The sequence below is a fragment of the Daktulosphaira vitifoliae genome, unplaced genomic scaffold (genome assembly GCF_025091365.1).
Source record: "Daktulosphaira vitifoliae isolate Bord-2020 unplaced genomic scaffold, ASM2509136v1 Scaffold_1, whole genome shotgun sequence".
NCBI lineage: Eukaryota > Metazoa > Arthropoda > Insecta > Hemiptera > Phylloxeridae > Daktulosphaira > Daktulosphaira vitifoliae.
This window is the reverse complement of record NW_026099572.1, coordinates 76,578,370-76,595,053: the sequence shown is the minus strand read 5'-3', so window position 1 is coordinate 76,595,053 and position 16,684 is coordinate 76,578,370. Positions and strand designations below refer to the sequence as shown.

Sequence of the window (16,684 nt, the reverse complement as noted above, 5' to 3'; positions counted from 1 at the left end):
GCCTCTTAAAGTTCGCTATTCAAGGAGTTTCACTCCTTAAGAACGCACTGTATCCGACACATATAAAATAGAATAGTGTTCAAACGTATTTTTAAAATTTTTGTTTTATTAAATCTTTTGAAAGAATATAACATCACAATATAATTAAATAATTTCTAATTCATTTAAAAAAGTAATTCATACTTTAAAGTCAAATTTTGTCTTTATTAAACATACAAAATTAACTACAAGGAATAAAACAAGAATATTTTATAAATATTTATAATAGCCATAAAGAAATTCAATTTCACATTTACACTCATTTATATACTTTTAACAACTCTTAAAATAATTTATGTTGAACTATTTCCTGGTCCACCGCTTAGTCCTGCCTAAAAAAGTAAATGTAAATATATTAAATTAAATACGTCAAAGAAATACTTTAAATTATTAAGCTTTTTCATTCTAAAAAGAAAGGATGAATGAAAATTAAAAAATGAGTTCAAAAATACTCACTCTAGCAGCTTCTTCTACAATGCATGTAGTTACGATACCAGCGACTGAACATTCATCACTAGCCGATTCCGCTAAAAACCAATGTTTATAACGTTTATAAAATGTTCATAAATAGTATTTGAATATCAAGTAAATTTAGATTAATTAAAATATTGTATAATTTTGTTGAATTATATATATATACTATAAAGGCAATAATATGTAAATAAATTAAATTGTAAAAACTACTCCCTTGTAATTTATATCTATTCAGAGTGGTTTACTATTTATTATTTTTTATTTATTTATTTAATTTATTATTAATTACACTTCAGTTGTTTGCTAAGTGTGTAATACAATATAAAAACCTGTTTCGAAAAGCATACAAAGATTAAGAAAAAATCAAGAATCTATATGAGAAAATAAATGAATAGTAAATAAAAAAATAAGTAAAAATATTATATTATTCTTTTTATTTCTCAATTTAAAAATGTATTATCATAAGAACAAAATAATAATGATTTGATGTTTAAGATTATGATCTCATCCAGGGCCGGATTTAGGGGAGGGCTGAGTGGGCTGCAGCCCAAGGGCCCTCACAAATTTGGTATACATTGGTATCACAAATATGATAATTGTTATTTAATAAGTAAAAAAATATATTTCCTTGTTTATGTATAAGGGGCCCCCACAATGCATTCCGGCCAGGGGCCACCACATACCTAAGTCCGCCCCTGATCTCATCTATTAATAATAATTATATGTTAGAATATGAAATTTTTACTTATTAATAATTTTTGTAATCTATAAAGAATATTACAAAATGTCCTAATTATATTGTATCTAAAGTTTATTTTATGCATTCTTATTAATTATTTATGATGCATACTAGATCATAATCACAATAAAAAAAAACTAGAAATTTTGAAAAAAATAAATAAAAAAAATGATATTAGTATTGTCATGACAAAATTTTAAACTCACATACTCAAATAAAATAAATTATATTCCTTTTTTTGTTTTCAAGATATACATAATTTTATTTGATATGAATAGAAATAGTAGTTATAACTGGTTTTATAAGTAGAAATTAAATTGTTAATTTCAGAATTACTCACATTTCTTAGCACAGGTTTCAATTATACCTCTTGCTTTTTGCATCAATTGTTGATTTGATCCGTAATACTTTTCCGCTATTTTTGATGCCCCCTCGATGGAGAATTTTTTATTGTTAATCTAACAAATATAATATTATTATATTATCTTAATACCATTAAATATATTATTACTATCAGTCATATATGCTGATCCTTTTAACTAAAAAATTGTAATACTATAGCAATACTAGTTTTATAATTAATTTTTACTTACCACGTTTACTTCTTTCATTAAGCAACCCATCATGCACTAAACAAAATTTCAAAAATTTTATTATATAACATACGATATTTTATTTACATTCTAATTACTCACTTTTTCGTTTTGAGATTTTGGTATTCCCATTGATCGAAATCCTTGCATTTCCTCTAAAAATCAAATTTAAATTAATATCCTAAGGTTCATAAAATTCTAACGATAGTAATATTCTAAGTAATATGAATATGAGTTGACTGTCCTAATACTGAACTTTACCTTATGAATAAGAATCATTGATATTACTTAAAATTTTTACTCTCTAGTATTTTAAATTGGAAAATTTTATTATTTAATTGACCTTACTTCTAACTATTAAAGCTGATGATATTTAAATGTGATAAGAAATATCAAAAAGAATTTTAATTACATAACTCTTTTAGATTTTTGGAGATAAATTTTATTATTAATAAAATGTTGACTTTAAAAAATTCTTAATTGCTCGATTCTTTAAATTAGCTAACCACATATTAGACGAATAGTGTTAAATAGATCAATTGATCTAAGGAATTAGGTCAACTTTACGAACAACAAAAACCTTTTTCTTCACTTTTCGAATATCCGTAGATATATATACAGGGTGATTTTATTATAATAACCCACTCAATTACTTACAGAATAAATATAATTTAAACATTTTTTTTTGTTTTCTTTAGTTACACATTATTTTTTAATTATTAACTATGTAATACTCATAGGCGGACATTGGGGGGGGCTTAGCCCCCCCTGAAATTTTAGAAGCCCTCTTAAAAAATCTTTCTAAATTATCCACAATTCTGTTTACAAAATATTAAATTTTATTGTTTTTTTTTTATAAAAATATGTCTGATGTGGAATTGTGGTTACATTTTACTATCTGTTAAATTTAATAGTAGTTTACTAGTAATATTTGTTTAATAATGATATTGTGTTTAGTACTTTTTGAGAACTTCACCATGTTTTACTGAAATTTGGAATGAAATATTACTATTTATGAATGAACATAATTTAGATATTGAAATTTCATCTCAAGGTAGATAATATAAAGAGATGATATAAACAGATAATGTTTATTTAATTTCTATATTTATTTATTTTTATTGTCATAATTTAGATTCAAAAAGAAAAAGATTGCAACCCAATTCTTTGAAAAATTTTGTTGTCTCTACTCCTACTAGTGATCAATATAAATCCAATGAAAATATAAAAAAAATTAGTGTCGAAGATCATTTTAGAACTTCAGCTTTTTTTCCAATTATAGATGCTATAGTTGAAAATTTAAAGAAAAGGTTTTCGCAAGAAAGTTTAACTATGGCTTCATCAGTTGATTTTTTTCTTAATTTAAACTTCAAGGAAAGTTATCATTTTATTGATCATTATCATGTAAGTTACTCTTATTAGTTTAAATATCTAATACTTTGTCTGTTTATAGTTAATTATTACCTATTTAATACTCCCATTTAGTCTTCAATGGATGTATCTAAAGAATGTCTTAATTGTGAGATGACAGTTGCTAAAAATGTTATTTTACAATCCATTGGTCCTGATGCGGATATGAATGTCGAGAATATTATATCTATATTATTTGAAAACAAATCAACGTTCCCGAATTTGTACAAATTATTTAATGTAGCCTTAACTTTAACNTTTGTACAAATTATTTAATGTAGCCTTAACTTTACCTATAAGTTCAGCTACATGCGAAAGAAGCTTTTCAGCTATGAAAAAAATTAAAACTTGGCTTAGAAATTCAATGACGCAAGATAAATTTACAAATGTATCAATTTTATATATTGAAAAAGATATTTCTAAAAACATTAATGTGGAGGAAATTTTAAATTTATTCGCGAATGAAAATAGATATTTATTATTGAAGTAGTATTTAATATATAATTTTTAATTGTATAATATGTTAATTATTTACTTTTTATTCATTATTATTATGTTATTTAATTGGGGGTGCGGGGGCGAAGCCCCTGCGGGTCACTTTGTGTAAAAAATGTTAGCCCCCCTCAAAATATAACTAAATGTCCGCCTATGGTAATACTTTTTACGTTCACCCTTTACACCTGGTAATAGTGTCAAATTTGTTTTTTTAAATGGGAACACATACTTTAAATTTTAATAAAATGTTTGAGTTTTTAATTTAATAGTGAATAGTATTTGAATTTTTAGTATAACTTTATTTGTTTATTAGATATAAATATTTAAAGTTTCAAATTTTTGAGTTAATATACATGTATAATACACAAGAGATTACAAATACAGGTAGCTAATTGGTTTTTTTATGACATCGATATTAGCAGGTACATAGCATTATCATTTTTAATGGTATTAAGGCACATTGTTGCGAGTTTATAAATACACTAACTGATAATACAGAAAGTATATCTAATGATAGTCATAATTGATAATAAACAATCTATTACTGTGATAGCAATATCATAAAAAACCAATTAGCTACCTGTATTTGTAATCCCTTGTGTATTATATATGTTAATTGACTCAAAAATTTGAAACTATAAATGTTTATATCTAATAAACAAATAAAGTTATACTAAAAATTCAAATACTATTCACTATTAAATTAAAAACTCAAACATTTTATTAAAATTTAAAGTATGTGTTCCCATTTAAAAAAACAAATTTGACACTCTTACCAGGTGTAAAGGGTGAACGTAAAAAGTATTACATAGTTAATAATTAAAAAATAATGTGTAACTAAAGAAAACAAAAAAAAAAATGTTTAAATTATATTTATTCTGTAAGTAATTGAGTGGGTTATTATAATAAAATCACTCTGTATATTTTAAGAGAAATAATTAATTTAGTACTTTCAAACTCTTTAAGCTTACCATTTGATAATTTCACTTCTTCTTGACATTTTTTATAAATTGAAGCAACGTGATTTTTAGCATTTTCATTTGCCTATAAACAAAAATTTACTAATTTTCAATGTTACCTAATTAATAAAAAAAAAAATGTCAGGTAAATATTTTTGACCATCATTGCGATAAGATATTTTTACTTGAAAAAATTAATTATATGACACACTTAAATGACTAATTTAGTCATAAATTATCTCAAATTGATTTTTATCTTTGAAACAAACTACAATGTAAGAAATTTAATTATTAGTTATAGTTTTCGTAAAAAATAAGTGTAGACTTTGTATAAAATTCTATTTCAATTAGATTAAATAGTGAAGTTATTTTAAGTATTAAAAATTCGTGTATTTAAAAATTTTCGATCAAAAATTAAAAAAATTAAAATTAGACTTTAACTAAAATTTTTTAGTAATTAAAAACATAACACCAAAAATGTATATTGAAGTAGTTTAAGAATTATTATATATTAATGTATGTATATATATATATATATATATATATATATATTTTATTATTATTTAATGCAACATGTTACAAAACAGCTCAATTCAAGTTGTAATTAGTGCAGGAAATATAAAATATAATTTTTAGTTCTATAACTTACAAACGTAACAGCAACAATCAAACTGAAACATAGCACTTTATTACTCCACATCTTAGTTTGGTATTATTCAAAACTTTTATGTAGTAAATAATAGACAAATTTTATCAACAATAATATTAACTAACACAAATTCAACAGTATAATAATTCGTTCTAGTTCATTTTCATCAATTTATATGGTTTGATGCTTACCAACATCGACTAAGTAAAAGTTAATTAAAGCTTATACCCGTAAATTCTTGTATTTCCTGGCGGAAATCGTATTTGGAGGTTTTATAAAAAAAAAACAATACAAACGGTGACAAATCACATTTTAGATGAAAAGTGTTTTATTTAATATTAAAACAATTACAGTAATTATAATTGTTGATTATTGAATATGTCAAGGTCTTTGGAAAACCCGAAATAAATACTGTACATTCTACGATCGGTGAAATTCGTAAAAATTAAATTATGATTTAAGTCGGATTTGAGTACTTGATCAAATTACTAATAAAAATAATTCTTATAATACATAACAAAATCTTCTTTTGATTGCATTTTTTTTATTGATCCTCCAACTTGTTCTATAGCATTTGTAATTATAATACTCCAAGCTAAAAAAAAAATTAGATTTTTTTTATTTATATATATTTTTTTTTAATAAAGAATACTTACGGTTTTTGCTTCTATATTAATACATGCCATAACTTCAAAGGCGTAATTACATGTTGCTATTACATCTGGTGATGCTTTGCTAGCTATAAATTAAGTTGTCATTATTAACAATTTTAGCAAAAAAAAATAATATATATTACAATATAATGTAGAACTATAAGTGTTAAAAAATTATTTATAAAATACATACATAACCCTTTTATCGTAAGTTAAAAATATATATAAATTCAGAATAATCTAATACTTTTGATATACATATGTTAAAAATTTTATAAGCTTTATTAACTAAATCTAGCTAATAGTCTAACTTTTTTTTTTGGGGGGAAGTTTTTAATAGGTTTACTTTATTATAGGCTTATAATATAAAGCTTATTAGTTGTTAAATTCAAAATTTAGTGTTACTTTTATATATTTTTAAAAATATTCTTATTTATCATATCTATTAATATATATTATATTAATATAATAATTCAATTATATTTTAATGAAAAAATAATTTTGTAATTGATACATCTTTTTTAAAAAATGATCTCATTAATATTTTAAACTAAAAATATGTGAAATTAAAAATAATTATAAAATATTTTAATATACAAAAAAAAAAAAAAATAGATACTTGTATCAATAATATATAATATAAAATTCATCTATTGATTTAAGTTTTTTCTTTTTTAATCATTATACTTCAACAAGGTTTTGACAATTTACAAAGTTTATATCATATATTGTTTAAAATTCTATGTCTGTTATAAGTGTTGATGCTAAAAAATATTTTTAATAATCTAACTATAGAATTTAACTTATCGATAATAAGCTTTAAAATAAGTCTACTTGCCCCAAAAAAATAATATTATAACTATTAAATTAAAATATGCTGAGTTCATGTAAATTCTTTTCATAAAATAACATTGTATGAAAATATAAAATACAGTAATATTGTATGAAAAGAAATAATAAACATTTTATTAACGCATAACATTTATAAAAATTATAATAATTCATTAATTTACCTTCTGAATGACACTTGTTATTAATTAATTCTACTTTATCAATAGGCCATTCTTGCCAGTATTGTTTTAATGCTTCAAAAGTACCAGTTTTATTATATGTTCCATCTGAATTTAACTAATAATAAATCATAATCAACCATTAACACCAATTGGTTTAATAAATAATTAACAATTCAAAGAAATTAATCATTACCATTCCTAATTTACTTATCATACACTTCATTAGACACTGAAACAATACAACATAATTAATCATTGGATAGTTAGACATTAATATTTGTGAGATATTATAAGTGTAAATTTAAAACACTCCAATTATACTAAAATTGATAAAAATGTAAAAATTATAAAACAATTTTTTAGAATAAAAATTAATACAAATTAGACAAAACTTTCAAATAAGAAGATATCTTCAAATTTAATTCTGAATTATATTTGTTTTAAGTATTGATATTTTATAATATTTATAATATACCTTCCCCAATTCCGAAGTGGGTACTTTATATTCTTTGGCTATTTGTAAGTCTTCTAAAAAAATAATAAATTTTGTGTTAAAAATATGATAAAATAAATTAAAGTATTAAATCATTACATAAATACTCTAACTCAAAATTAATAACTAAAAAAAAAGGTTTCTTGGGGTAATCTACATGAACAATTTTTCCTTCACTATTAAACTTAACCTTGTAAACTTAATGTAATTTAAAAAAAAAACATGAAGTCCCGACTTCATACCTCAGCTGATTACAAGTCTGATAGCTTGTAATAATTATTTTAAATAAATTTCAATTGTTTTACAAAATTAAAATTATATTGAAAATAAATCAAATTCTACATTTTATTAATATTGATTGACAAAATTTAAAATTTTGTTTTTAAATTTTAAATTTTAAATAAATAAATTACTGAATGTAATTTATTTTGACATCTTTATTGAATGTAATTTTTAACTGTCAATATTCTTCAAATAACTAAATAAATCAAATTTAACAAAATGTAGTAACCAAAAACCAAATCGGAATCAAAATTGATATAATATAATTAAGTTTAAATGGATTATAAATATTGAAATTCTTGATCAAATTGCAATTGTTATTTTTATTCATTTTGTAGCCTTGAATAAAATTGTTGAAATATGTTAATCTAGGTCAGAAAAATGTTTTCACTTAGTAGAAAATATAAAGATAGCGTTTAAAATGAGTCTTATATACTGATTATATAAAAAAAACACAATTAAAAAAAAATAATATGGACGTACATACTTTAGCAACTGTATACTCAAATAAAAATGTTTAAGTTTAAGATCTAAAATTTAAACCAGATCCCTAGGAGCAATCTTAGAATTACTGTTTAAGTAGGTGTGGAGTGAATTTTGCCTACTAAAATACCTTAATGAGTAAAAAAGTTCACTATGTATTTTAATAAGACTGACCACTACTAACTTCAATGAACGTTTACAGTTAGAAGTGAGAGAGGCTTTGTACCTTACTAATTTCAAATTAGTTTATGTCAATTTAAAATCAATTTAAAAGTATACATAAATAGTAAAACTTGCAAAAGTTTTAGTTGAAAAATTTTCCCTGAATGCTAATAACTTATATATTTAAAATAAATTTTAATAAATATAATATTTATAAAAATTCCATTCTATTAATCCTATTTTTGCTATTTTACTCTATGACATATTTCATATGAAATGTACTTTTATATTTCAAAGCTCTTTTATTAAGATTCTGAGGCTGAGTAATAATTATTTTGTTTAATACAAATCATGCTAAAACTATCAATTAGTTTATACAATGATCAATTATGATTTTTGAAATTGTATTATTTACTAAATTTTATTATTATATTTATTTATTATAATACTTATAAAAGTATCAACAAAAAATTTTAAATTAAAAAAAAAAAGGTCAGCTTAATGACAATTTTTGCTTACCTTGGCTTGCATTACACTCTTTTCCGTAAAAATCGATTTGTTCTGGAGTAAATCGTCCCTACACAGATCATGAAATAATCGTTAAACTTACATAAGAATTTTACTTAAACATTTAAACAATATAATGTTTTAATCATTATATTATTTTTATAGCTATATCATACTTACACAAACAAGAATTGTTATACTCAACAAAATTAAACTATAAAATAATTGTTTTCCTTTAACCAAATCCATTTTTACCTAACTAGGTCTGTTCAATTCAAATGTAACAGTTATACTAATGTATAATTTATGGTTGATGGACAGACTTTGGATTCTGCGATTGTCTGTGCGTTTTTAATTAGGTAAACAAAAATGACTACCTAATCGACAATCATTAAAACTATCGGAAAGAACTGGTCCAGAAATGTATCTAACATTTATTTGGACAGCGCATCAATTAGTAATTGCTTGTTAAAAGCACGTGATAAGCCTCATGCAAGATCAATATTTAAAAACTAAAAGTTCAAATTTTTTTTTATAATAAATACACTTTTTCAAGTTTCAAAGACCTATTGTATTAGTGACTATAAATGTTCTATATTATTCACGATTACTTATATTACACTAACAATTGTTGATTGTTGTTTACTTTATTTATCATTAATTGTATTATTTATGTTATTTTATTATCCAGTATATGGTAATAACAATTGGTAGTTTAAAATTTATTTAGAAACTACCTAACATTTTTATTATATTAATACATTTTTTAAATACAAAATCTTAACAATTTGTACATTAATTAGTGTGTACAAAGTATTATCCAGTACAACCGAGTACTTATCACTGAAATTAACTTTGTTAAATTATTTGAAAATGATAAATACATAACTATAACCTTAAAATGTATTTTAGTAAAGGACCTTTCTGAAAATACAGAAAAAAAACATTCAGTAATGCAATTTTATCAATGTGTGTCAAACTTATAACATTCTTCATTTTTCATTTTTTTTTTTTTTTAGTGCTTTTATCGGCACGATTAAGGGTCATAGCGGTCTCTCCCAAAGGAGGAGGTTTTCTTAACCATTTATACTCCAGGACGAATTGGTTAGTCCGTCACCAGAGAGAGGAGGATGGCGCTCCAACTACTGAACAGGTCGTTCGACAAACGAAGTTTCCCGTTACAGAGTTTCGAACCCGAGGCAGTGAGCGCCAAGCACTGCCACGTTACCGACTCGACCACACCATCATTTGATTTCTAATTAATCTTATACTTATTAATATAATACCAACATAATATTAAATAAATCTTTGAGTACAGTGGTGATTTTTGTTTTTTTTTTGTCTAAATTGATTTCTAGAAAGTTAATATTTTTTTCCTTACTTTTGTTATGGTATATTTGAAAGGTCTGTTATAAAATGCTGAGGCTTCTGTTCTAGACTAGAGATTGAACTTAAAATTTAATTGTAATCAATTTATTTTTATTCTCATAGCATCACTAGTGAATGAACACCGCGCCGAGTTGTTGACTAAATAATCGAGTCGTCTATTTGCGGCATATTGTAGAAAATATCTAAATTTAGATCTACTGTAATATCTTAATTATTGATGAAATATTATTAACAATTTAGTCATTAGAAATTTATAGCTTTTAACATAATAATAATATTTAAATAATAATTAAAGAAACTTTTTCAGTGAACAAATTGATATTAAATACATAGCAATAGCATCAAAATATAATTTAATTAAGTATTTTAAAAGATGTAAAAATCTCAATTGTTCATTCTTTAATAATAATTTAAATAATTACCTAAAATTATTTTGTGCAATATTGTAAGATATTATTGTAACAAATGATAAAATTGAGATATTGATAAATTATTTTGAATTGAAGCATAAGTCTTTTATTTATTATTTGACTGGCCAAATTATTCTTACTTTACTACATGTTTTAAACCTCCGTTTCTAAAGTCAATAATCTAATAGTTTACTTCATTCAAGGTAGATATTATTGATTCTACTTTTAATTCTACAAAATTACCAATTTTTCAAATAAAAGAAATCTATTTATAAAAGTTTATCTTGATCATATATGGATGCATAAAAATTAAATTTTGTAGTATATTAAAAAATATAGTTTTGAAAACTTTCTTTGTAATTTTTTTAGCATAAAACACATTTTTATACGAACACAAATGTAACCATGTTTTTTTTCTACTTGCAATGAATATCTTACATTCTTCTCCAAGTCACAGATTAATCATTAATTAATCTGTTACACATTGTTCACGTAATCGACCAAATTATTCTAAAAGTAATCGTATGCACATGAGGCTTCGAGATAGATAAAAATAAATCTATGCGGCTTATTATAATATTTTAGATTTTCGTGTATAACATTTATAATAATTGGTTATCAATTAGCTTTAATAGATGCCTTAATCAACTTTTCTTAGTACTAATAATCTGTCTATATTCTCTTTGTACACAAATAAGCCACGATTTAATTTTATCATACGATTTGAGTAGAAAAGGTTATAAGATAATTAAAACTCGCTAAATTAAAATACTATCAAAAAACGTATGATACAAATAAATAATTACTAAAATTTAGTAGGAAGCCTAATGCTGCTTTGAAATATTATGTATAATATGAAAAGTACAGTATTATACTGTACTATACCAAACTATAAAAGAAATAAATACTAATAATATTTAAATATAATAATAGTAAGTATAATATTATACGGGTGTTTTAAAAATCTAAATCAATATACTACCAAAATATTAAAGTTTTATTTTATTTTATATTATAATATAAACATATCAATTATAATATAGTATACAATAAAAAATACTATTCAAAATACGACTAATAATAGCATTACTCAAACAGGAAAATAGTTAAGTGTCTGAAAAAAAAAAATTATAAATGTCTTAATACAATAATCAAATTAAAGTATGATAATTGCTTTGAATGGTTGAAAATGATTACTTATTTTAAAAAAATAAATAAATAAAAATATTCGACCACCCATAGATGTATACTTTTAAATCAAACCTCAAAGTAAATCAGAATAAGAAATTACTTCCAAGCATTCTAAAACTCTAATAAGTAATATACAAAATTTCTCAGTTACAATTATCGTCTTATTTGTAAATGAGTTAAACTAGCTAAAAATTATATTTTTTTTCTCATTAATTTAAATAGGTAGTATTCTCTTCTAAAAAAAAAAATTATTTTTTATATTATACTTTAGAAGATATTACGTGAGACATAGTAGGTGACTCATTCTGTATGTATAATCCAATACGCTATCATTTGAAATTTTTATACTTCAAAAATCTTGTTATATTTAAATAATAAAAGGTACTATATATTTTGACATAGACAATAATACGTCTATGGGTATATACGAATAAACATTACCATTCAATATTTATATTAAATAAAAACAAATTATAATTACATACTTTTGGGTTTACTCTTTGTGCACATTTTATATATTCGAATGCATTTTCACATAGTTCACCAAAATCTAAATTATAATATGTAAAAGTAAATATGACTTTTAATTATATAGTTTTTGAATTTCCCAAAAAGTTCTTAAAAGTGGACATTAGTCGTTTTGTTCTAACGCTTTCAATTGTTCAATTATATAGAAATTATCTTTGATTTGCAATTATTTATTTGATTAAGCATTTGATAAATGCATCTTCATTGACGAACATTCGATAAAAGTATCATAAAGCGCATTATCAATTATATTATAGTACAGCTCACGCACTCTTGTTGAAGAAATAAAAATTGATTTCATGCATTTATCATTAAACATATCATAATATGATGATCGCATTTAATATTATTATGTTTGGTAAATATTAATTAATTAAAAAAATCGGATATCAGACTGATTTTCGATGAAATCAATATTTTTAACTGTATTAGTTAAGCTAACCTTTATCTGCACATTCTTCAAAAACTGAAAAATATATATCAAGTACAGCTGGTGGTAATAACATTGTCAATTTTTCTTTCAATATTTTTTTTTCAATAGTTCCTCTTGGTGAAACCTGAATGTATTAATAATATATAATATATTAAAAATATATTCAATTTTTTAAAACATTAATAACATAATTATAATAAAATTATACGTCATATTATACAAGGTGATTGACTAACTATTTCTCACGAATTTTCTATAAAAATATTAGTGTTATCATATATGTAATTATTTTATTTGTTATAAATTTATTGAGCTTCTTGATAAGAAAAATAAAGATTCCATCTTCATTTCTTAACTTTCAAATCAATATCAACTTTAGTTTTTCAAATAATAACCCAGTTTTATTTTTTATTTATCTTGTTTAGCATAAAAAAAAAACTCTCAAAAAAAAAAAAATTTAATAAAACCCAGCACGGGGGGGTCGCGGCACAGTGGTGACGTGTATAGTTGGGTCAAGTATAATGATATCTGACAGTGATTAAAATCACTATCATAAAAAACGCTTCGATGCAAATCTTTAGAGAGTGTTTAGATTTAAAAAATTGGTTGATTATTCCAAAAGCTACATGATCTGCTATTTCTTTATTTATATCCTGATTAGGATAAAGTATGTCGAATAAAAGAGGGATATAAATATTATTTCTCATAAAAATTGTATTAATGTAAAATGTAAAAAATAAAATTGAGTATTTTCACACAAAAATAGCATTCGGTAGTCATTTTCACCATGAAGACAAAATAAAGTCCGAAATTTTTTTTTTCAATAATAAAGTACATTATATTAGCTTTAATTTAAGATATATATAAAAGTGTCAGACTTTCCGGAACACTTTCAAAAGTTAAGTTGAAAAAATTAATTTTTTGTGAAAAAGTTGTCATTTTAAATCCCCTCCTGTGGGCAGGTAAAGGGTNAGAAGATAAAGTGTCGGGACAAATTTTTTTTTTTCATTTTATAGTACATAAAATAAGCTTTAATTTGATATATGTTTAAAGGACGCAGTATTTCCGGAACATTTTCAAAAATTAAGTTGAAAAAGTTAGTTTTTGTAAAAAAGTTGCAATTTTAAATCCCCCCCCATGAGCAGGTTAAGTGTTAAATTTTCAAAAAAATTATATCAAATGAAAGGAAAATATCTAAGGTTTTAGTTTAAAAAAAAATTATGTTGATTTGTTGATTTTTGAAAAAGTTATGGAAGTTTTAAGAAAAAAAAGTGAAAAAAATGACAAAATTTGTCGATTTTTAAATTTGTAATTTTTTTGGATATTTCCCCCATTTGCGGGGAACGAGGGAAAATTTTTAAATTTTTAAGGGTAATGTCTTCAACTAGATACAATTTGTGATCTTTTGACGTATTGTTAAAAGAAATCGGTCCAGTGAGAGCTGAGAAAAAGTAGTGACAGACACAAAAAAAAAAAAAAAAAAAATAAAAAAAAAAATAAACACATCATGGTAAAATTAATACCTTCTCAGCTTCGCATCGAAGCTAAAAATAAATAAATAAAAATATTCGACCACCCATAGATGTATACTTTTAAATCAAACCTCAAAGTAAATCAGAATAAGAAATTACTTCCAAGCATTCTAAAACTCTAATAAGTAATATACAAAATTTCTCAGTTACAATTATCGTCTTATTTGTAAATGAGTTAAACTAGCTAAAAATTATATTTTTTTTCTCATTAATTTAAATAGGTAGTATTCTCTTCTAAAAAAAAAAATTATTTCTTATATTATACTTTAGAAGATATTACGTGAGACATAGTAGGTGACTCATTCTGTATGTATAATCCAATACGCTATCATTTGAAATTTTTATACTTCAAAAATCTTGTTATATTTAAATAATAAAAGGTACTATATATTTTGACATAGACAATAATACGTCTATGGGTATATACGAATAAACATTACCATTCAATATTTATATTAAATAAAAACAAATTATAATTACATACTTTTGGGTTTACTCTTTGTGCACATTTTATATATTCGAATGCATTTTCACATAGTTCACCAAAATCTAAATTATAATATGTAAAAGTAAATATGACTTTTAATTATATAGTTTTTGAATTTCCCAAAAAGTTCTTAAAAGTGGACATTAGTCGTTTTGTTCTAACGCTTTCAATTGTTCAATTATATAGAAATTATCTTTGATTTGCAATTATTTATTTGATTAAGCATTTGATAAATGCATCTTCATTGACGAACATTCGATAAAAGTATCATAAAGCGCATTATCAATTATATTATAGTACAGCTCACGCACTCTTGTTGAAGAAATAAAAATTGATTTCATGCATTTATCATTAAACATATCATAATATGATGATCGCATTTAATATTATTATGTTTGGTAAATATTAATTAATTAAAAAAATCGGATATCAGACTGATTTTCGATGAAATCAATATTTTTAACTGTATTAGTTAAGCTAACCTTTATCTGCACATTCTTCAAAAACTGGAAAATATATATCAAGTACAGCTGGTGGTAATAACATTGTCAATTTTTCTTTCAATATTTTTTTTTCAATAGTTCCTCTTGGTGAAACCTGAATGTATTAATAATATATAATATATTAAAAATATATTCAATTTTTTAAAACATTAATAACATAATTATAATAAAATTATACGTCATATTATACAAGGTGATTGACTAACTATTTCTCACGAATTTTCTATAAAAATATTAGTGTTATCATATATGTAATTATTTTATTTGTTATAAATTTATTGAGCTTCTTGATAAGAAAAATAAAGATTCCATCTTCATTTCTTAACTTTCAAATCAATATCAACTTTAGTTTTTCAAATAATAACCCAGTTTTATTTTTTATTTATCTTGTTTAGCATAAAAAAAAAACTCTCAAAAAAAAAAAAATTTAATAAAACCCAGCACGGGGGGGTCGCGGCACAGTGGTGACGTGTATAGTTGGGTCAAGTATAATGATATCTGACAGTGATTAAAATCACTATCATAAAAAACGCTTCGATGCAAATCTTTAGAGAGTGTTTAGATTTAAAAAATTGGTTGATTATTCCAAAAGCTACATGATCTGCTATTTCTTTATTTATATCCTGATTAGGATAAAGTATGTCGAATAAAAGAGGGATATAAATATTATTTCTCATAAAAATTGTATTAATGTAAAATGTAAAAAATAAAATTGAGTATTTTCACACAAAAATAGCATTCGGTAGTCATTTTCACCATGAAGACAAAATAAAGTCCGAAATTTTTTTTTTCAATAATAAAGTACATTATATTAGCTTTAATTTAAGATATATATAAAAGTGTCAGACTTTCCGGAACACTTTCAAAAGTTAAGTTGAAAAAATTAATTTTTTGTGAAAAAGTTGTCATTTTAAATCCCCTCCTGTGGGCAGGTAAAGGGTCAGATTTATAAAAAATATATACCAAATGATAGGTAAGAACATTATATATCTATATCAAAAAAAATTATATTGATATATTCATTTTTTAAAAAGTTATGTCAGTTTTTAGTAAAAAAATTGAAAAAATTTCGAAAATTAGCGATTTTTAAATTTGTAATTTTTTTGGAGGTTTCCCCCATTTACGGGGAACGAGGGAAATTTTTTCAATTTTTGAGGGTAATGTCTTCGACTAGATACGATTTGTGATCTTTTGACGTATCATTGAAAGAAATCGGTTCGGTGAGAGCTGAGAAAAAGTGGTAACAGACACAAAAAAAAA

The 16,684-nt window shown here is 23.1% G+C and overlaps 4 protein-coding genes across 6 annotated transcripts in view; 1 reads left to right on the top strand and 3 right to left on the bottom strand.

The window, feature by feature from the left end:
* Positions 1 to 180: 180 nt before the first annotated feature.
* Positions 181 to 5,515, bottom strand: LOC126909674 (uncharacterized). The gene is made up of 7 exons (XM_050692111.1): positions 5,359 to 5,515; positions 4,722 to 4,794; positions 1,948 to 2,000; positions 1,846 to 1,881; positions 1,593 to 1,710; positions 496 to 566; positions 181 to 371 (listed from the first exon to the last, which is right to left on the bottom strand). Exons 1-7 carry the CDS (start codon positions 5,407 to 5,409, stop codon positions 333 to 335), a joined length of 441 nt encoding a protein of 146 aa, XP_050548068.1. The 5' UTR covers positions 5,410 to 5,515; the 3' UTR covers positions 181 to 332.
* Positions 2,615 to 3,435, top strand: LOC126909705 (uncharacterized). The gene is made up of 2 exons (XM_050692139.1): positions 2,615 to 2,899; positions 2,981 to 3,435. The coding sequence occupies exons 1-2, from the start codon at positions 2,860 to 2,862 to the stop codon at positions 3,265 to 3,267; spliced, it is 327 nt and encodes a 108-aa protein (XP_050548096.1). The 5' UTR covers positions 2,615 to 2,859; the 3' UTR covers positions 3,268 to 3,435.
* A 148-nt stretch (positions 5,516 to 5,663) lies between the features above and the next one.
* LOC126909684 (uncharacterized) lies at positions 5,664 to 9,258 on the bottom strand. Its single transcript, XM_050692119.1, has 7 exons — positions 9,132 to 9,258; positions 8,964 to 9,021; positions 7,500 to 7,552; positions 7,218 to 7,253; positions 7,025 to 7,139; positions 6,015 to 6,097; positions 5,664 to 5,953 (listed from the first exon to the last, which is right to left on the bottom strand). The coding sequence occupies exons 1-7, from the start codon at positions 9,198 to 9,200 to the stop codon at positions 5,939 to 5,941; spliced, it is 429 nt and encodes a 142-aa protein (XP_050548076.1). The 5' UTR covers positions 9,201 to 9,258; the 3' UTR covers positions 5,664 to 5,938.
* Positions 9,259 to 11,739: 2,481 nt separating this feature from the next.
* LOC126909653 (general odorant-binding protein 19a) overlaps positions 11,740 to 16,684 on the bottom strand; it is an 8,168-nt gene continuing 3,223 nt past the window's right edge. Inside the window, exons 5-7 of one of the 3 annotated variants that reach the window (XM_050692096.1) lie at positions 15,404 to 15,518; positions 14,919 to 14,983; positions 11,740 to 11,864 (exon numbers count right to left, since the gene is read on the bottom strand). In XM_050692096.1, the coding sequence (XP_050548053.1) occupies positions 11,841 to 11,864; positions 14,919 to 14,983; positions 15,404 to 15,518 (204 nt within the window). In that variant the 3' untranslated portion in view covers positions 11,740 to 11,840. Of the gene's footprint in view, positions 11,865 to 12,426; positions 12,492 to 12,911; positions 13,027 to 14,918; positions 14,984 to 15,403; positions 15,519 to 16,684 lie in introns of all 3 variants that reach the window. The other 2 variants (XM_050692101.1, XM_050692105.1) reach the window with 2 other exon arrangements.